Raw genomic sequence first — 21449 nt, forward strand, 5'->3', positions numbered from 1 at the left:
GGAGTCTCGGACCAGAGGGTGCAGCAGCAGAATACAGGCACACCCCTTTAGATGAGGAGGGATTTCTTTAGCCAGAGGGTGGCCGATCTGTGAAATTCATTGCCACACAACCACTGTGGAGGTCGTAAAGACTGTCAAAGGTTGTGGAGAGAAGGTAGGAGAGGGGATTTGAGAATAATAATAAATCAGCCATGTTGAAATGGTGGAGCAGACGCAATGGCCTAATTCTTAGCTATGTCTTATGGTCTATAGAATATTATGCTTCCAGAATCCAGTTGGCCATTAGTAACTTTTTAAGGCAGTATTTCTGGAAATTAACTAATAAGAAGTTGAAAATAATTCTACAGGCACAAATTAATCTTGAAACTGCATAACTTGATTCAAAATGCTCTGAATTTGCTTATTCCTGGGAGTCGGATCTGGACACTCCCTCAGAATCCAAGTTAGACTCTCTTTTTTTTTAATTGTATTAATATACTAGATTTGGACTCAATGACAAGAAAATGAATATCCCTAAAGGCCCTTGAGAAGATAATGCTAGGCCTCTTGAACTACAGCAATCTGATAATGACAGGCTTAACATGTACAGGCTAAAGAGATCGCAAAGATTTTACCCCAGCATGGGGAAGTGAAAGGCACTCATGTCAAGCCAACCAGTGGTGGTGTCGCAAATGCCCGCTTCCTTTGCCTTTATTGTTTGGATGTAAAGAGCTTTGAAGAAGCCTTGGTGAACTACTTCAGTGTACCTTGCGGAGGGTACAACCTGCAGATGGTGTACATCCGTGCTTGAAGGAACAAATGGCTTCACGTTGATGGGTTGATGCTAAACTGGACGATTTTCTTCTGGACGCTGTTGAAGCCACGTTTATCCCAGTTAGTGGCAAGTATTCCATTACACTCCTGATGTGCTTTGGAGATGGTGGAAAGGCTTTGGCTGTCAGGAGGGGAATCATTTATTGCAGCTGTTGAAACCTCTGTCAGGTATTTGTATTCACAGCAACTGTATGACAAATCTAGTAAGTTTCTGGTCAATGCCCATCGTAGGATTGCAGCAAACTGCTCTGGATGATGGATCTAACAATGAATACGCCTCAGAAGATTTACCCAGTATGGTTCTGACGGACCTAAACAGAATACAAATTCGAGAATACAGGGAATCATCTGATAAATAATGGACGAATAGATTTCAAACTGGAATTTAGAATGATGAAAACTGTAAAACATTTCAGCAGAAGCTGCCCATCATTCACAGTTAACAGTTATCAATCACTATGAGCAGAAAACTGCGAAAGTGCCATAATTTGACTTTAATTCAAATAGCTGTATCTAAATCAACAGTTGTTTACAATCACTGAAGTTTTAAGAATGGAAACAATACAGAAGGACTAGAGGTTAACTTTATTGCCTTCAGTACTTACTGGATTCTAGTGTTTTAGTTGTTCAAAAATACAAGCATTGATACTGGTGAGCAAGTTATTTGTCCAAACTGATATTGGAGTTTCTCAATAATGAGACTGTCCTGAGCAAATGTATTCAAGATTGTTTAATGTCATTTCTAGTACAGTACACAAGTGAAAGGAGAATAAAATAATTGTTACTCCAGATCCGATGCAACACAAAAAAACCCAAAGATAAAGAACACAATAATAATAAAACAAACAATAAAAATAAATACATTAGATTGCTTTTATAAGACAGGAAATTATTATTGTGTGGTGGTGGTGTGGAGGGGTGGATTAGTGGGTGGAGGTGCTGATCAGCCTTACTGATTGGGGAAGTAACTGTTTTTGTGTCTGGTGGTCCTGACATGGATACTCCTGTCTCTGATGGGAGTGGGACAAACAGTCTATGAGCAGGGTAGGGTGGATCCTTCGTGATGTTACTGTCCTTTTTCCAGCACTTTCCTATATATATATATGTCCTTAATGGTGAACAGGCTGGTGCCATTGATGCATTAGGTAGATATGACCAGGTGCAGTTTCCGTACTATGAATTGATGCAGCGTGTCAGGATGCTCTCTACAGCTCATCTGTAGAAAGATGTGAGTACAGATGTACATAGTCCAGCTCTCTTCAGCCTCCTCAGAAAGTAGAGGCTTTGGTGAACTTCCCGGATTGTGTGGAATGTGTTCTGGGACTACAAGAAGTTGGGAGAGGTGTATAGTTCCAGGATATAAAACTAGTTGCAATTTCCACTACTGTGCTGCAGATGTAAAGAGGGGTATGAGTGGTACAAGTTCTCCTGAAATCAAAAGCCACCTCCTTTGTCTTGTTGACATCATGGAAGAGATTATTTGCCTAGCACCAGGCCTCAAACTCTTACACCTCCTCTCTGTACGCTGTCTCATCATTGTAGGTGATGAGCCCCACCCACCACTGTCATGTCATCGACAAACTTGACAATGTGTTTACTCAGGTAATTTACATCCTCAGAAAATGTCTCTACCTGGATTTTCTTTTACTCATGAAACCCCAGTGGTTTCATTGGCTACATACGTCTAGGGAATACACACTCCAGTCCCACCAAACCCGTGAGATGGCTCTCCTACCAAACCCCAGTTTGTATGGATACTGTGTAATTTGTTACCCTGTTACAAGTCAGTGCCAAGAAATAACAGACAGCACACTGCATACGATTAAAGGAATTATATTTGTGAATCTCAATTATAGGGTTAGTTAAGAAAATAGCACAAAGGGCCCATTATAAATAGACAATCAAATGTGCACAAGCTTGGAGCTGAACTCTTCCAAAAGACATATTCACCGATCCTCAGTAGACTCCAGCACCTGGCTCCATCGAATCATGGCCCCTCACCGGGTCGAATCCTTTCTTTCTTTCTTTTTCAATCTTTTTTATTGATTTTCATATATAAAATAAATAACATAACATAATACTGAATAGATTGTAAATACATTAGGCTTGACATTGAATTAGTAATAAGATATCAATATCTTATTAAAATGTCAATTAAAAAAACATCATATAATAATCAGTCAAACCTATATTGGTTATACATGAAAATGGATAATCTCTAAAAGAGAGAAAAGAAAAAAAATACTAAAAAATGCAAGAAAAAATATATATTAGAAAAAAAAAATAAACCTAGACTCACATGGGCAATAATAATAGTTTATATATACATGATAGTGTCAAAAACTCCGGAACTCCATACCAGAACAAGGATAAAAAGAGAAAAGGTCCGGAAGAGGTCAAATTAACTCATGAAAATGTCAAATAAACGGTCCCCAAGTTTCTTCAAATTTAATTGATGGATCAAAAGTAGTACTTCTAATTTTTTCTAAGCTCAAACAAGAAATAGTTTGAGAGAACCACTGAAACGTGGTAGGAGGGTTTACTTCTTTCCAATTTTGTAATATAGACCTTCTAGCCATTAGGGTTACAAAAGCAATCATTCGTCTAATTGAAGGGGAAAGTCGATTACCATCTTCATTTGGTATACCAAAAATTGCAGTAATAAAATGGGGTTGTAAATCAATATTCCAAACTGAGGAAATGATAGCAAATATGTCCTTCCAATAGTTATATAAGGTGGGACATGACCAAAACATGTGGGTCAATGAAGCAACTTCTGAGTGACATCTGTCACATTGAGGATTAATATGGGAGTAGAATCGAGCAAGCTTATCTTTACACATGTGAGCTCTATGTACCACCTTAAACTGTATTAAAGCATGTTTAGCACATATAGAAGAAGAATTAACCATTTGTAGAATTTTTTCCCATTTTTCTGTTGATATAGTATATTGAAGCTTTTTTTCCCAGTCTTGTTTAATTCTGCCTGATATTTCTGGTTGAATCTTCATAATCATATTACAAATAAGAGCCACTAATCCTTTCTGACAAGGATTCAAGGTAAAAATCATATCTAAAAAATCTATCGGAGTTGAATTGGGAAAGAATGGTAAAACTTTATATAAAAAGTTTCTGATTTATAAATATCTAAAAAAATGAGATTTAGGTAACTTAAATTTGTTAGAAAGTTGGTCAAAAGACATCAAATTACCTTCAAAAAAGAGATCACGAAAACATATTATACCTTTCCTTTTCCATACACTAAAGGCTTGATCTATTAAAGAGGGTTTAAAAAAAAAAGTTAAATAAGATAGGGCTATCAAGAACAAAATTTCTCAAGGTAAAAAACTTACGAAATTGAAACCAAATTCGTAATGTGTGTTTGACAATAGGGTTAGATATCTGTTTATTGAATTTGACTAAATCAACGGGAAGAGAAGAACCAAGAACGGAGAATAAAGAATATCCTTGTACATCATTACATTCCAAATTTACCCACTGTGGGCATAATGGTGAATCCAAATCTTGTTTCCAGTATATTAAGTTTCGAATATTATTTGCCCAATAGTAAAATCTAAAGTTAGGTAAAGCTAAACCACCATCTTTTTTAGGTTTCTGTAACTGTTTTTTACTTAACCTGGGGTTTTTATTTTGCCACACAAATGAGGAAATTTTTGAATCTATGTTATCAAAAAAAGATTTAGGAATAAAAATTGGTAAAGCTTGAAATAAATATAAAAATTTCGGTAAAACCATCATTTTAATAGCATTAATCCGACCAACCAATGATAAGGATAAGGGAGACCATCTAGTAGGGTTGAATCCTGCAACTGGTTCTATCCAATGTCTTCTCTCTTCAACCTGCCAAACAGGAAAAAACCTAAGACCAACCATAGTGCTCCCCACAGTGTTCTCTCGAACCTTCTCCCAGTTCCACCATCCTAAATGGATGACACACATTCCTCAGCATCCCTTATCTTCAACAATAACCAAACAGGCTGACAGCAGAACAGACTGCTCTTACAGAACTGCTAAATGAAATACCTACAGCATAGCAGTGGAAACGTGAACCAGGGTGTTATACTCAGATGCTGGCCTGGGCACAAGGTAGAGACACAACTCCTTCCCTCAAATTTTTTGAAGTATCTAGGCAGTCTGTAACCGAATCGACCTTCAGTCATACTTCATAAGGTGATGAAGAATCTAGATGTGCTTAGTGTAACCATGATTTGTAGCGTCAGGAGAAACAAAGAAGAATAAAGACCAGCATGAGCAGATCTTCTGCAACGGCTGCAGTGTATTTGCTCTCAGTGAGGACAGGAATAATGGACAGTCAGGAGGTCAGCCAGAATGTTGACTGTGGCATCTTAGTGATGAGGGCTCATGAAGGTGGGGAGACAGAGAGAAGCAAATTCTGTTGATTAATGGGAAATTTAAAAATTAAAGAAATGATATGTATTTATGATCAATATTGGTACCTTTTGGCTCTTTTATGTTGCTGATGTATAAGCAAAGAACACAGATAGAGCTGTGAACAGAATATTCTTTACTAAAGGTGATAATACCTCAGAAACAGCACTGACTGATCCAATAGAGTGTCAAGATTATATCACGTGGCACACTCAGGTTCTGTACTTCTGTACACTCTACTACATACCCTTCCAAACAAAAATGAGCCATTACCTGTCTGCATATATAGTTATCCAAACAGTTAACCATCATCTACAGGCAAATCTAAATTCAATCAACTGTAAATTAATACACTTGATATCTTTGTTCACTGCAAGCTGCATCGTCTCTAAATACTGGTAATTGTAGTGGATTACCTCTCCAGATTAACCTCATATATAACTGTCTTACAATTTGTTCTGTAGTTATTACCCCTCTTAGGCAGCAGTTTCAAACTCCTGGAAATGCACATCACACACAACTTCTCAGAACACAATCAACACAATCAGGAAAGCTCACTGTGCCTCTACTTTCTGAGGAAGCTGAGGAGAGCTAGACTATGCATATCTATAATCACGTCCTTCTACAGATGTACAGTAGAGAGCATCCTAACTTGCTGCATCACTTGTCTTCTGAACATCCAAATTCATCACACTGACTTTATCTATTTTACCTGTTACATCTTCCAAAAGTTCTATATTCTGCATAGCTCCTTTTCGTAAGCACACACTGTCCAGAATAGTTTCCCAGTGATCCTTCATTGCATCGTTAATGACAAACTTCAGCATTTCCCATTGCTCATGTTAGGTTTACTGATCAGCAATTCTGTGAGTTTGCCTTTCCCTTCTTATAAATGGTGGGATTGCATTTGCCATCCTCCAATGCCTACAAACTGCTACAGTATCTAAGGAATTTTGGAATACATCCACTCTTCTCAGAGCCACTTCATTTAGTACACTAGGTTACAAGTTTTCAGGCTCTTGAAATTTGTTGGCCTTTAGCCCCATTAATTTCCTGGTTATATTTCTTTCCCAGTTCAGAATTAAAGTTAATTCATTATCAAAGTACATATATATGTCACTGTGCACAAACCTGAGATTCATTTTCTTGTGGGCATACTCAATAAATCTTTAGAATATTAGCTGTAACAGAATCAGTGAATGACCACCAAACTCAGGTGATCAACCATTGTGCAGAAGACCACAAACTGTGCAAATACAAAGAGAAGCAGTAATAATACATAAATAAGGAATAAACATCGAGAACACAAGATGAAGAGGCCTTGAAAGTGAGCCCATTTGTTGTGGGAGCAATTCAATGATGGGGCAATTAAACAAGTGAAATTATCCCCTTTGGTTCAAAAGCCTGATGGTTGGGGGTTAGTAACTGTTTCTGAACCTGGTGGTGTGAGTCCTAAGGTTCCTGTATCTTCCTCCTGATGGCAGCAGCGAGAAGAGAGCATGGCCTGGGTGCTGGGGCGGGAGGGTCCCCAGTGATGAATAATGCTTTCTCTGCAACATGTTGATGTGTCCCATGGTTGGAAGGGTTTTACCCATGATGGAATGGTCCATATCCACTACTTTTTGTAGGATTTTTTGTTCAAGGGCATTGGTGTTTCCATACTAGGCTGTGATACAAGATATAGATGTCCTGAGGATCTTTGCAAACTCCTAAGGAAGTAAAGGCACTGCTGAGCTTTTCTCACAATTGCACCTACGTGTTGGGTCCACAACAGGTCCTGCAAAATAATAACATCCAGGAATTAATAGTTGCTAACACTCTTCCCCTCTGATCCTCCAATGAAGATAGGCTTATAAACTTCTGGTTTCCTTCTCCTGAAGTCTATACTCTTCGTCCGTCCCTCGATCTTTGATTCCATGAAGTTTTTCGGAGAGTATTTATGAAATCAGGACATAACTATGATTGTATTATTCTGACATGTCTTTGCTTAAGTTATAAATTCCTCCATTTCTGAAAAGAAAGTCCTCACAGTAAAACTCCAGCAAACCTCCTTTACCTAACCATTTGTAAAAACTGATGGTTCAGCACCTGGCTCACCCGGTGATTTTTGCAGTATCCATTCACCTGGACACTGGTTGCCCTGTCCCCAGTCACCCACCTGTTTCCTACCCTCCCTCCCTCCCTACTTGCTAGTGGCCCAGATTCTATGCTCCCTGCCCACTAGCTGGAGCTCTGATTCCTGTGCTCTTTGTTCACTCACTGGGGCCCTAAATTTCGAATACCCTGTCCACTCGCTGGATCTCCAGTCCCCTATTACCTTTAAACTCATCTGGTTTGAGAGCCATGAACCAGCCATTATATAATGATGGAGCAGTCTCAATGGGCTGAAAGCCAATCTGGGAATTTTTTGAATGATCATCAATAATACATTTCTTTTGAACCAGAGAGATCCAGGAGATACATCTGGTTTTAGCCATTATTAATTTCTCCAGCAACTTCTACTTAGATCCTCATTGTCATAGACCTCTGTTTCCTGTCCTTTCCCACAACATGAAAGGTACTTTCTCCAGTGAAGACTATTACAAAATATTTGCCTAATGCTTCAGCAGGTACTTTTCTCACTATTGTAATTTCTCTTTTAATAGTCACCGTAGGGCCCATCATTAATTTTGGTACTCTTATAACTGTAGAGGCACATACAATCTTTTCTGATGTGATTCTTGCTAATTTAGTCCCAGTCTATCATTTCTGGCTTTATCACTCTCTTGGATCTGATGGTCAACGCTGTTGGGTGCTTAAGATGATGGCTACAGAAATGTTTTAGTGATCATCTTCCAAAATTCCTTCTATTTTAGAACTCTCTCTAAAGGTCTATTATCTTCATCATCATTAGTATATGTGGGCTGCGCCACTGTCTGGTATGGAGGGCTACTGCACAGGACCAAAAGGGCTGCAGAAGGTTGTACATCCAGTCAGCTCCATCTTGGGTACAAGCCTACAAAGTACCCAGGACATCTTCAGGGAGCGGTGTCTCAGAAAGGCAGCATCCATTATTAAGGACCACCAGCACCCAGGGCATGCCCTTTTCTCATTGTTACTATCAGGTAGGAGGTACAGAAGTCTGAAGGCACACACTCAGTGATTCAGGAACAGCTTCTTCCCCTCTGCCATCTGATTCCTAAATGGACTTTGGACACTATCTCACTTCATTTTTAAATATACAGTATTTCTGTACATTTTGTAATAATCTATTCAATATACATAATTGATTTACTTGTTTATTATGATGTTTTATTTTATTTATTATTTTTTCTCTCTCTGCTATATTATGTATAATACTTTATTTCCCTCGGGATCAATAAAGTATGTCTGTCTGTTGAACTGCTGCTGCTAAGATAACAAATTTCACGCCACATGCCAGTGATAATAATCCTGATTCTGATGTGCCATGTCATAGGATGTGGACGATCATGGTCTCTGTGACCATGATGGTTCTTGGCAAATGTTTCTACAGAAGTGGTTTGCCATTGCCTTGTGGGCAGTGTCTTTACAAGATGGGTGAGCCCAGCCATTATCAATACTCCTCAGAGACTGTTTCCCTCAGAGCGGTTGCATAACCAGGACTGTGATCTGCACCAGCTGCTCAAGCAACCATGCCTTCATGTGGCTTTCATCGGGGGATGGAATGGCTCAGCAGGTGCTACACCTTGTCCAAGGGTGACCTGCAGGCTAGTGGAGGAAAGGATTGCCTTATACCTCCTTTGGTAGAGACGTCTCTCCACCCTGCCACCCAAGGTGTGAGGGTAGCCATTTAAGATTATGGGAGAGAAGAAACTGGAATGATGAACTAGTTGCTGCCACTGAAAACTCTCTAAATCGTAAGGTTTGCCACATTTCTTATGAGACTCTTCTTATGCTGTGATCACATCTTTTGCTTCTAATATTAGCTCTGATCAGACAACTTTTCTGTGTCTTGTTTGTGTTTCTTCTTTTCTTCTCTGTGTCTTAATATGCCCTGGCCAATGCATCTTTCATAGCACATTACAGTCCACAATGTTGTGCTGGCCTTTTAACCTACACTAAGATCAATCTAACCTGTCCCTCTTACAATAGTTCTCCATTTTTGATCGTTCTTGTGCCTATCTGAGATTTTCTTAAATGTCCCAAATGCACTCACCACTCTCTGAGTTAGAAAACTTACATCTGACACCCCCCCCCCCAATATACTTTCCTCTAATCACCCTAAAATTAGCCATTTCCATCCTGGGGAGGGGTGAATATCTATTCACTCTATCTATGCCTCTTACCATTTTGTACACCTCTATCAAGTCACCTCTCACCTGCATTCGCTCAGAGAGAAAAGCCTGAGCTTGATCAGTCTAGCATCGTGCGTATAACTGGCTTTATTTAAGGTAAAGAAACAAAATTCTAACAACACTGTCTTGTCTTTTGACAACATTCATCTGTATTGTGATCACTTTTCCCTGGGGAAGAGATTGTTAATTCACCCTTTCTCATTACAGTCAAGAGAACCTATTTTATGTCTGGTTGCATGGGATATTGTTATATGGTCCCAATGAATTTGATTAACTTGTTCAATTATCTTTGTCAATTTGATTTGCTAAGTCCATATGAAGGATAAAGCTCCCCATAATTTTATATTACCGTTATTACCAATTTCTCTTATTTTTAATTCACTCAGCAATAATTTGCTGCTTTAAGGGGGCTCGTAAACCACTCCCAACTGGTGCCTTTTGTCTGTTGTTAACTCTTCCCTATCCTATTCCTCAGGGTGAATATAATTTCTCACTATTTAAGTAATACTTTATGACAGAACATTTCTTCTCCCATTTTATTTGTCACATCTAAACTTCAAATGCCCTTCTCAGATGAACTCTGGGATTATATGGCACCACTTAGACAAAAATGTAAGTTTGTTAGAGATTGTGCAATTCGCCTTAAAATACTTGTCTTTTCTATAGTCCAGAGATCATCTGTCAGTTCTTCTCAGGTATTCATTGCCACAGATGGTTGTGAAAGCCAAGACATTGTATATATCTGAAATGGAGGTCGACATGTTCAATCGCAAACAACAGATTGCCAGTCCTGCTGAAGGGTTTCGGCCCGAAATTTTGACTATACTCTTTTCCATAGATGCTGCCTGGCCTGATGAATTCTTCCAGCATTTTGTGTGTGTTGCTTAGAGATTGAAAGGGTCTTGATTAGTAAGGGTGTCAAAGGTTATGGGGAGAAGGCTGGAAATTGGGGTTGAGAGGGATAATAAATCAGCCATGATGGAATGGCAGAGCAGACTCAATGTGCCGAATGGCCTAATTCGGCTCCTATGTGTTATGGTCTTAAAGGGCCTTGTGCAACAAAAGGAGGAGCATATGACAGACCTTTAGATGATACCTGCACTGTAGCACGATTTATCTTGTACTCATATCGATCAGTGCAAACAGATTAAGTATCCAACAGTTTAGAATTGAGGAAGTTTCCTTATAATTTTTTCTATGTAAGCCAGTTTGCATTTTTAGCAGAGATTAGAGATGAGAGGTAGAAAGTTTATAGAGCAGGTACCCAAACACCCAGATGCCCAACAAGCATCCTTGCAAGAATAAATGAACCAGCATACTGCACCTGGGTGGGGGAAAAAAATCACATGGAATGCTTTGAAGATAAAAGTGTAAGGAGTATTTTATTTGAAGTCTGCAGCTATAATTAATGAATGAAAATTTTTTTGACTGCTTTGTGAACAAAATCGACACCTTTGTTTTGAGGGCCACCCACAGCTTGTGCACATTAATACAGAGCCAAATCATTCAAAACCAAAATGGCTTCCCCAGACCGCAGTTCATGCTGGTTGTTGGAGAGCCCTTGGGAGAGGAATTCTCTATGGGTGCAGCTCCTATAGGAGTAACTCCAGTAAAATCCTAACTAGTTGTTCAGATTCCGATGTATGATGCATGTCTTTAGATATTGTATCCAGTATGCTAATACTAACTGCACAAGTTTAGTCTGCTTAAATTGTTGCATTTCTGGGGGAATTTTCATGCTTCCCAATATCCAAGCTTTTAACACATTCACTGTCGAGTCCACTCCATAGTAAACATTAATTCCTGATGCATAATCTAGAGCTCGGAGTGAGCTTTTGTGCACTATGCTCATCACCTCAGTGCATTACATCAATCATTGCAGTGATTGTTGCAAAAATTTCACTGTTTCCGCAAAATCAAAATCTACTATGAATGAATTTTTAATGTACCCTTTAGTTTATTCATTTCAATTTATTCATGTTCAGCTGATCCTGAGTTAAAGGACTGTGTATGAGTGTTACTGGGAAGAAGGAACAGGGCTTGTTGTTTTGTTGCTTGTTGTGTTCTGTGTTCTTTTGCCAAGCATAGCGGGCATGCTATATTGCCAGCAGAATGTTTGGTGACACTTGTGAGTTGCCTGCAGCACGTCCTTAAGCTGCTAATGCAAACGGCGCATATTTCTGTAATTTTTGATGGACACGTGATAAATAAACTTGAATCGTGAAGTCTTTACACTATGGACCTTAAAATATCCCTAAGGGCTTTATGGCCAAAATAAACACTCCTGCTGTATATTCATTTCTGTAATGTAGGAGACCCAGCAGATAGTTTACTCAGAGTAAGATTACTCAAATGGAAAAGTGATAAATAAGCACATGTTTATTTCATATATATATTTCATTGACATTTCAGGGTTCTCCCATATGTGCAGGCAATACTTTTGAATAATCTGGGATCTTTCACATTCATTATAGTCTGTGTCATGATTTCAATTCTTATCAGAAAGCCAGCATTTTCAGAGTATGCTGAATCTCACTTGATAATAAAATCTATCTGCTGAACTGCAGCTTACACAATGCCCACTGCCATTAACAGTGGGATGGGTGTGTACAAAGGATGTGGAAGCACAGTGGGTGTGCAGAAATTTGGGAATTGGTGCGATCAAACTTTTTGCCTCTTAAATACCACACATATTTAAATCACCAACTGATTAAAATATAGCCTGATGTTCCTAAAATTTAACAAAACATTTGTCAAGTCAAGTCAAGTCAACTTTTATTGTCATTTCGACCATAACTGCTGGTACAGTGCATAGTAAAAATGAGAACGTTTTTCAGGACCATGGTTTACATGACACAGTACAAAAAAAACTAGACTGAACTACAGTAAAAAAAAACAGAGAAAGCTACACTAGACTACAGACCTACACAGGACTGAATAAAGTACACAAAAACAGTGCAGGCATTACAATAAATAATAACCAGGACAGTAGGGCAAGGTGTAAACATTAAGTTCCTAAAATGTAATAAATTTGTAAATTGACCTGCTTTTTGGAAAACTACAACCAAGTTTTGTATTGTAATCTGCCAGTCTCAGCATTTTGCGGACCTGGTGTATCCATCCAACTATGGGAAATAGCAATTACTTGCATTTATTTAGTAACTTTTAAAAAAGTGCTTATATGGCTTTGTCATCAGGATCAAAGTTAGGAAGACAAGTAGTAAACATGGTCTGACTGAGATGATTTTTGAGAAGCATTTTAACTTGGAAAGATAGCATAAATTTTGAGATATGAAAGATTTGGACCCAAATTGCACAAAGTTATGCCACCAGTGAGAATGGAGAAATTGTGCCTACATAAACCTTAGCTTGTTCAAAAGTCTGCTGCCTGTAGCTTACACCGACTCACCGATGGCCTGTCTGACACCAACCAGCAATAATCTGATTCCAACGATCTCCTCCTAGTGGATATCTCACTATGACCTCGCTGTCCCTGAAGGACTAACGTGCAGCTCCACAACCCTCACACGTCTACTCTACTCCATTTTGTGCTCAATAACCAAGAATGCAAACGCGGCGCTAGTCGTCACTGAGCTGGAGTAATGCTCACCCTCCCGTGTGGAGTAGACAATGAGCTTCCTATGTTGGACTCCTCAGAAATGCTATTAATTATGCTTCTGCAAAACCAGTGGTAGGGCAGGTTGAACTAATGTGAGTGTCGCCCCCACATAACATTGCCCACATCAAGACTGTGATTATGTTCAACCAGTTTGGCATACCGGAAAGCACTCCTCTCCATGCAGGGCACATAATTTCCAGGAGGACAGGAAAAGGCTTCAGGGTTCTCCTGTACAACTCCTCGAAACAAAATGTAGTCTTCTTACCAACTGCTGGGAATCCAGCTCAGAGGCTGTGTAGGCAAACAGAGAGACATCCAGGAAAGTCCCAAGCACCTCGATGTTCCCTTCAGAGAGCACCCGAGGCAGGTGCAAACCGCGAGAGGAGTTTCCGGTTACACAATGGGACACCCTCCTGCTCTCTCGAGCTCTCCGCCGATCCTGTACGGGACTCACTACCGAATTCTCGGAACACTGACTGAAGCAAGTCGGCTTTGAATTTAAGGGGCTGCCGCCGAGAAAGTGCAGCGTATAGCCAGGATTGTTGTTAAATGACCGTCCTGTAGATTTTTGCAATGTTTTAATCTGTATTTTTAAGTCAGGTAAAAACTGTTGGAGACGTTTTAAAAAAGTAGTTAAATATTATAGGTGGGTTCACGACTGAAAAATCAGTTATGATTTACATATGGGTCCTCAGCACGACTTTCACCCAAAACTCTAGTGGTTTAAGGATTCTCCATTTCCTTCCTGTATTCCTTTCGCAAGCTATAGGTTCGGTTCAGCGCTGACTGGAGCAGCGAGTATTTACTGTAGGACTGGGGTTTCGGCTTTCTCACAATCCAAGCCGCTGCCTTTTTTCGAACTCTTTTCCCTCGAGCCCGGACCGCCGAGCCGCCTGGATTGGAGCTCCCCGCTTGTAGTGCAGATGCTCTTTGTGAAATGCAATGGGATGGGTTCGGCCGCTCTAGTGTTACTGAGCCACACCTCCCAACCATTCATTTGCAAACTCTCCGCTGCATTCCGTTCCCTCGTTAGTGGGTTTCGCTTTTGTGGGGGGCCTTGCGCTTCCAGCAGGGGATTCCGGGAGCCTCCTGATGGAAGGCGGAGGGGAAGTAGATTCTTGAGGCTATCTCCGTCTCCGGCATCTTCGCCCCGCGCTGCATGAGCGGCTGATCGGCTCCGGGACCGCTCGCCTGTTACTGTGACACCGAAACTGTTGCTGTGGGAAAGAGATGGCTTCTCAAAAATGTAAGGAGCGCTCTCAGGGCAGAAATCCCCCTTCTGCCGACCTTGGGGTGGTGAAATGCAATTTTTTTTTGTTTCCTTCTATAATTTTATGGGGTGTTGCAAAGTACCTGTAAACGTGACCGACTTTATTTTAGAGCCTGTAAGACTCTGTCTCCCAGCGTATGGGAGCTGGCGTTGGTTTGGGAAATCGAGCCTGTGTGTGCTGTGCTCGCTCTGGCGAGGAGTTAATGGCCAAGACTGAAATTATCCAGCAGAGTCTGCAGTCAGGAGAAGCCCCCCCCCCCCCCCCCAACACACATCCTTTTGTTTAATACGAACTTTAGACGCGGTGCACCGACGTTAAAGGAGGCACCGTGAACTTCAACAGGTTGAGACAGTTTTCACAGTACCGAGGGTGCGCTGTGAGTGTGGTTGGATTGTTCGGCTACAAACAGTCCCTGGCCGCCGTCATTAAAAAAAACATCTCGAAAGAATCTTCAGTTGAGGCGGTCACAAGCCGACCAACTTTTAAAGTGACGAGCAAACTTTTCGTCAATGGTGATTTGACATTTTCAATCAACCATCTTTGGGTTAAGTTGGTCACCCTTCAGAATTGTGGCGGATCAAAGGTTAATTTACAAGACTCAGCTGCGAGCAACCGAAGAGAAAGTTCACAGACATATGTAACTTTATTACGCAGAGCGCATTTGTGGTCTGGAACTTGCTGAGTCGAAATAAGGTGGAAGCAGGGTTAATCAGCACTTTCAAAGCAGTTGAAGGAAAATAATTTTCAAAGCTGCTGGGGAATAGGTCTGATTGCACTGCTTTGTAAAGGATCAGCACACGCACAGTGGGCCCAATGGCCTCCTGTCTGCTGTTGTTTAATTCGGAATACTCGATTACAGGGTGCGAGTTCGGTAAAACTTACTCCAGGGTCAACCTTGACCTCCGGCGCAGTCCGTGTGTTTCTCTCTGTGATTGCGCTGGTTTCCTCAGGGTGGTCCGGTTTCTCCCGCATCTCCGAGACTTGGCCGCTGCAAATTGCTCCAGTGTCGGTGGTATTAAGGTTCTGATTTCAGAGCGTGTGTTAAAGAGTGAGGAGGGAGAGGAGACGGGAATGTAAGGGAAAATAGATTTTACGGAAAATTAGTGGGGCAATGTATGCTTTATGAAGTGGGATGGAAAAATATGGAATTTATTACTAGGATACCAGAGCTAAGAAAAGTACCATTTGGCTCAGAAATTATCCAGCCAGCGATCTCTGCTTCTGACTGCAATTCAGTTGATGCTGAGGAGAAGGGGAGAAGTAGTAGAGGATGGGAACTATGGTCATGTGATCGGAACCCCAGGGACATCCTCAATCACAGTTCCAAACAACCCGGGGTGCTTGTTGCTGTTTTCTTAATTAATACCTTAAGTGGAAATCAGATTCAGACAAGATACTGAATTTTATTCCTATGTTATTCAGTCTGCCCCAGACTCAGGAGGAACTCTCTCCTCTTTTTTTCACTGAAAAGCCTTCATGTCCTCCCTGAAATATGATGTATTGAAGTCAGCAGTTTCTCCTCCACTTAAGAAGCATTAAGTCCCTTCTGAACAATGAGAGTCATAGAACATTACAGCACAGAAATAGGCCATTCAGCCCATCTAGTCTGTGACACCATTATTCTATCTAGTCCCACTGACCCACACCAGGACCATAGCCCCCTACACTCCTATATATGTATCTATCCAAATTTTTCTTACATGTAGAAATCAAGCCCACATCCACCACCTCTGTTGGTAGCTCAATCCACACTCACCACTTTCTAAGTGAAGAAGTTCACCTTTCAGCCTCCACCCTTATATTGAATTTTTCATATTTCAGAGAGAAGGTGATGTTGTTTTGGTGAACTTGAGAGACCCCCTTACACGAGAGATTTAGGCAGAATGCACAGTGTAGGAATAAGCTCTAAAATCAAAACAATTAAATGATATCCCAGTAAAAACTGTCTCCAGTAGTTTTTGTACTCTAAATCATTTTGCAACATGGAGAAGTTTTAAAAAGCACTTTTAAACAGTGCATGATTATGATTTGAAAATGACTGGCTGATAGGGTAATGGCCACATGATCAACAGCAGCTTTCAAAAAGGATTGGAAGGAGGGGGAAAAGCACAGAAATGCAGTAGAGAGGAACTAGGTGTATTGACCCTCAAAGGAGCTGTCTCAGTGATTCTTCTGTGCTGTTCTACTCTTAAGTGGGAGGAAGGAAGTCACTGGAGGAACATTGGTGTGAAGTACTTGCAATATAGGACCTATGACTTAAAACCACTGTCAATTACTTGTTAACAGGTGACGATGCAATGACTGGTGATACAGATAAGTATCTTGGACCACAAGACTTAAAAGAGTTGGGCGATGATTCACTGCCAGTGGAAGGAAATATGAGTTACATGGGCTTTAGTCTTGGAGCTCGATCGGCAAGGTAATATAATTTACATTGTGTCATTTTATTGATGGAAATAAATTTGAAGGATGTCTTTAATGTTTACTTGAGTTTGCTGACCATTCAATGCTTCTTAAAATTTTAAATAAACTTTGTGTGGAAACCTTGTTAATGTAAAAGTATCAATACACATGCAAAATTATCTGGAATACATTAGAAAAATAAGACTGGGAGAGAATATTCTCTACTTTCTATTTAAGAGATTTGGGCAGAGTCCACAGCATTGTGATAAGTTTTTTCTTAAACAGTGTTGTAGTCTTTTTCTTAAAACCTAACACCCTCACCGCTGCTTGTTTTCAAGAGTTACAACCCATTTGAATTATTAACTTTAATAGCATAAACATTAAGTACATTTTTTTGACAATTGCTGCTTTTCTAAAATCAGACCAGCCATCAACCAATGCTTTCTGGAATTCCTGCTCAGGCATAGAGCCTGTGGTCAGGCCTCATCTGGATAGTGCTGGTGAAGGTTATTTGCATTTTCTCTATGAATCATTGATTATTTACATATATTTTGACTGTATGTAATTAATATGCTCCAAACAACCAGAGGGATGATTTGCATGTTTTTGATCAATGTTTGTAAATTCAAAAAGCTAGTGACAAAGTGCAGCTATATAGGTTTTCGTAAGCTCATGGGATAAGCAAACAGAGCATCTGTTAGCTTTGTGAACAGTACCTACAGTCCAGAAGGATAGCATGACACAATGTTCATAAACCACTTACCAGGGTTAGACTAAGTAATCCCATTCTTTGCCCCAAAGGAAACTGTTTACACAGATCCCCTCAATGTACTTTTCAGTGATTACCATTTTGTTTCCCAGTAACAGATGTGGGAGCTCAGACATCCAGTTCAGCCCTGTTCTGTCATGCTCAATCTGCATGTCAACTGGATCCCACCTTGAAGGTGTAACTCTAATACTCTCACCTAAAAGAAAATCTACAGATCTGTTTTACAACTGACTGAGAAACTCTGGTCTGGAAATATTTCCTAATTTCTCTATATGAGAAAAAGTGCTTTCCAGCATCACCTCTGCCAACAAGCTTTAATCATATGGCTATGTTCTTAGTTTTGTTTATAGCAAATAATCAAACTGGTCTCTATTATTTGTGTTAATAAAACCAAAGCTAATCTAAGTTGGGTTCACATTCACAGATTTGTGGAGCTGGATTGAAACTCTGGAATTTTTCTGTGATTTTACTTCCCATTCCTGGTCTTGAGTTTAAAATGTTGAACTGATCTGACCAGAATATATACATAATCTGAAAAGGTTTTGGGGCAGTGGGCTTTGCATTAACCTTATGGAGCAAAATATCAATTTGAGTTTCTGGTCAACAATATCAATCCATTTGTCAAAACCAATGACAAAATGTCAAAGCTTGTCCTTTGTTCTGTTCCCTACCACCCAGAAAGCAACTTACTGGAGTGCTTCTAGCTTTTTATGTAATTGTCTGCTTGGATAGCCTACCTAAGTAGACTGGGAATGAGCTATTAAACTGTCTTTTGCTACAAATCATCACTTCTGATTAAAAGTTTACTTAAATATTAGCCTGCATGATGATTTGACACACTTCCTCTCTTTGGGAGCGCCTAGTTATACTGTTATCTTCCTTCATGCACATAAGTTGCATGCATTTACATGTTTTGGTTCAGAAATTAATAATTAAGTGGTTACCTTGGAGACCTCTATTTTGTGATCCATGATCAATTTATGATTTCTTTGCTGCTTTGAGTTTCTGAAGCTTGTTTAGTTTTCCAAATACTTCTGCATTTCTTTTGCTGCAAGTGTATACATTCCTGAGGCAAAGCTTTGATGTGTGAGGCAGGTTTTATTTGAACAAAAGCGGGCGTCTGTTATTTAACCACCTTAAAACACCCCCCCCCCCCCAATCCTTTTGCTTTGAGTGGTTTGTTGTGTAAGAGGTGCTGATTTGGACTTCATGTGAAACTGCTGCATTCGATTGGGTAGAGAGCCTCTTCTCATGCCCCTTAGGCACAAAAGATCAAAAGTTTTGAGCCTTATTTGAATTCTTGAATTTTATTTTTAAGCTTAGTGCTTTCAAGATTAAAAAAAAACTTAGCAAAAATTGTGTTTAAGATTTCCTAATCAGTTAGTTAAGTTTGCTTTCAAATCCATTCCTTCAGTGTCTAATGAGAGACCTTTGGCAGTTCCTTAAGGCGTTTGGGTGTATCTTGCTATGTTACTCTCCGATCCCACTGCATTTATTTACAATAGATAGAGCTATAGCTTAATTTATCTCCTCAGATTTAATTAAACATTCTGACTCATAATCAAATCTGTGTCAGAAACTAAATTCCTAATAAGTGTTTTTATAATTGTTTATGAAAATATTGTTGCTCGAGTAGTTTTCCACAACAATAGGACTTTGTTAAATAAATGCTGCGTGGTCAGCTGGGTTAATCATGGTATTCAATCCCTGACATTCCAACGTATATACAGTTTGAATCGGGCTCTGTCGTTACCTTACTAGTGAGTTGTGACTGCCAAGGTACGTTATGATCTTAATTCTGTTCTGCCTTGCCTTCGCCATACTATGTTTAATTATATTTTAGTGAGGCTACTTAAGCAGTGAAGGAGGAGCAAAAAGGTACCCCGAGGAAAAACTTAACTCCCGGGACTGTGCTCACACCTGTCCAATTAAACGGGCTAGGAACTGGACTGTAGTTGCGATGTAACCAAGTTGACGCCAGCAGGAGATATTGGCGTAACAGTAGAACCAGCAGACAACTTGGTAGTTTATCCACTGCAGGGTTCTTCCAACTGACCACCTTGCAACTGTCCGGCAGCAGTAAATTAGACCAACTTGTTATTTAAACATTTACTTCTCATTTGTGTATAGAAGAGGGGTTTTGCACCAGAGAATAATGTGTTTTAAGTATAAATGCATTAGGGCTGTTAATGATGTCTAGTGGATAATTACACTTGGTTTTGAGATTGAAATATGGGCTAATTTTTAAACTGGCATCTCCCAAATGAATGCATGAATGAATATTGTGTCAATGTAAAATTTCTGAATGTTAAGTATTTAGAAATATGTGAACAAAGATGTATTCTGTGAGCTAAATAGATTAAAAAGGAAACCATAGACTTGGGCCACAGCACTATAATTATTACTTGTTTCTGCTTCTTCTGATTCTTTAATCTCTTCTGTTTTCTCCTGTTTCCTTTCTTTTCTCCACAATTTGTTTAAAAAGTCCTAAAATCAGGTAAGGAGATACAAAGCTTTTACTTTTTAGCAGTTTCTAATCCAGTTGGTAGTGATGTGATGTGTGTTTAGGTTTCTGAGCTGCTTGAGCCGTGATCGAGTCCTGCCCGTCATCTCTGCACACCTGCCCAGTTAGCCCTGCAGAGTTCACCATCTAAGATGAGCATTGGCATGGCCTATGATTGTTTATTTGAAACTGCATTCTTTCTTGCCATTTTGAAAGAATTGTTCCAGTATGTGTAAATGCCTGGTATACACACAGGAGCTAATCACCTTCATTGCTTAAAGGCATCAAGATTGTATATGAGCTCGCATTTTCTAATGGGCCGAATTATCCTGCCAGTCAGTATAAGCAGATTCTCACTTGGTCTGATCATTAGGTCTGACTTAAGCAGTCACAAATACATGCATATTTTTGTCCACAAAGATAGCCTGCCTATTAAATTATGGCACTCTGTTTTATCATTTGGATAAAGTTGGGTGCTTCTGATTTTCTGACCCTTCGGAATTGTTGATGTTTCAGTTTGAGAAAGAGAATTTGGTGATAGATATCTGTTGGACGATGATCACAATTCAGGCATGTTTTTATCCCCGTCCTTTACAGTATGCATTTGCAAGCAATCTTTCCATTTTAATTAGCAGACTTGGAGTGTCCTGGCCGTGAACTTTCGGAAAATGAGTTCTCCCAAATATGCACTGCGTATGGCACCTGCTGAAGTAATCTTTTTTAAGTAGTACAATCAATGTATCCCTTACTTCAACAACTAAATAGGTGAAGTAGATGTCTTTGTGTATACTTTCCAGATACAAAAAAAAATGTTTTAACATGCTGGACCATGTTTTATGTACACAAATAACATGGGGAACAGAGGGACGAGAAGGGCCTCTCAGGCAGCGATAAGTAATGTGTGTGTAGAGGCACATGCTGTGGTTAAAATTCTTAGTGAAAACTTCATTTCTTTCTTTACAAAATCGGAGGTAATGCCAATATTGTGGTGACAGAGGAATAGTGAAAGTTTAGAGGGGAGAAAAGCATAGTAAGAGAGGTATTATTAATTGTTTCTACTATTTTTCAGTGTATATAAATTGCCAATCCAGGATAAAAAGTATTCCATGCAGATCAAGAATCAAGGGAGGAAATTGCAAAGGTTCAGAACATAATTTTTCAATCTTCCCTAGCTATGGGAATGCTGCCAGAAGATTGAAGAATTGTTAATGTTATACAGTTGTTTAAACAGGGAGGAAGGGATAAAATTGAGAAATTAAAGGGCATCTAGTTTAAGTACATATTGTGGGAAACTTATTGAAATCAGTTGGCAGAGATTAGAGTCACAGAGCATTGCAGAACAGAA

At 39.7% G+C, this 21449-nt stretch overlaps 1 protein-coding gene and 1 long non-coding RNA gene across 14 annotated transcripts in view; one reads left to right on the plus strand and one right to left on the minus strand.

The window, feature by feature from the left end:
- Positions 1-21449, plus strand: part of ank3b (ankyrin 3b) — a 615939-nt gene that overhangs the window by 478952 nt on the left and 115538 nt on the right. For all 13 annotated transcript variants that reach the window (XM_059947390.1, XM_059947385.1, XM_059947393.1 and 10 more), the window contains one exon: positions 16716-16848. In XM_059947390.1, the coding sequence (XP_059803373.1) occupies positions 16716-16848 (133 nt within the window). The remainder of the gene's footprint in view (positions 1-16715; positions 16849-21449) is intronic.
- LOC132379475 (uncharacterized) lies at positions 1529-14385 on the minus strand. Its single transcript, XR_009507434.1, has 2 exons — positions 13319-14385; positions 1529-7000 (listed from the first exon to the last, which is right to left on the minus strand). It is a non-coding gene; the product is annotated as an uncharacterized LOC132379475 (long non-coding RNA).

The sequence above is a fragment of the Hypanus sabinus genome, chromosome 22, assembly GCF_030144855.1.
Source record: "Hypanus sabinus isolate sHypSab1 chromosome 22, sHypSab1.hap1, whole genome shotgun sequence".
In the NCBI taxonomy this organism is placed as follows: Eukaryota; Metazoa; Chordata; class Chondrichthyes; order Myliobatiformes; family Dasyatidae; genus Hypanus; species Hypanus sabinus.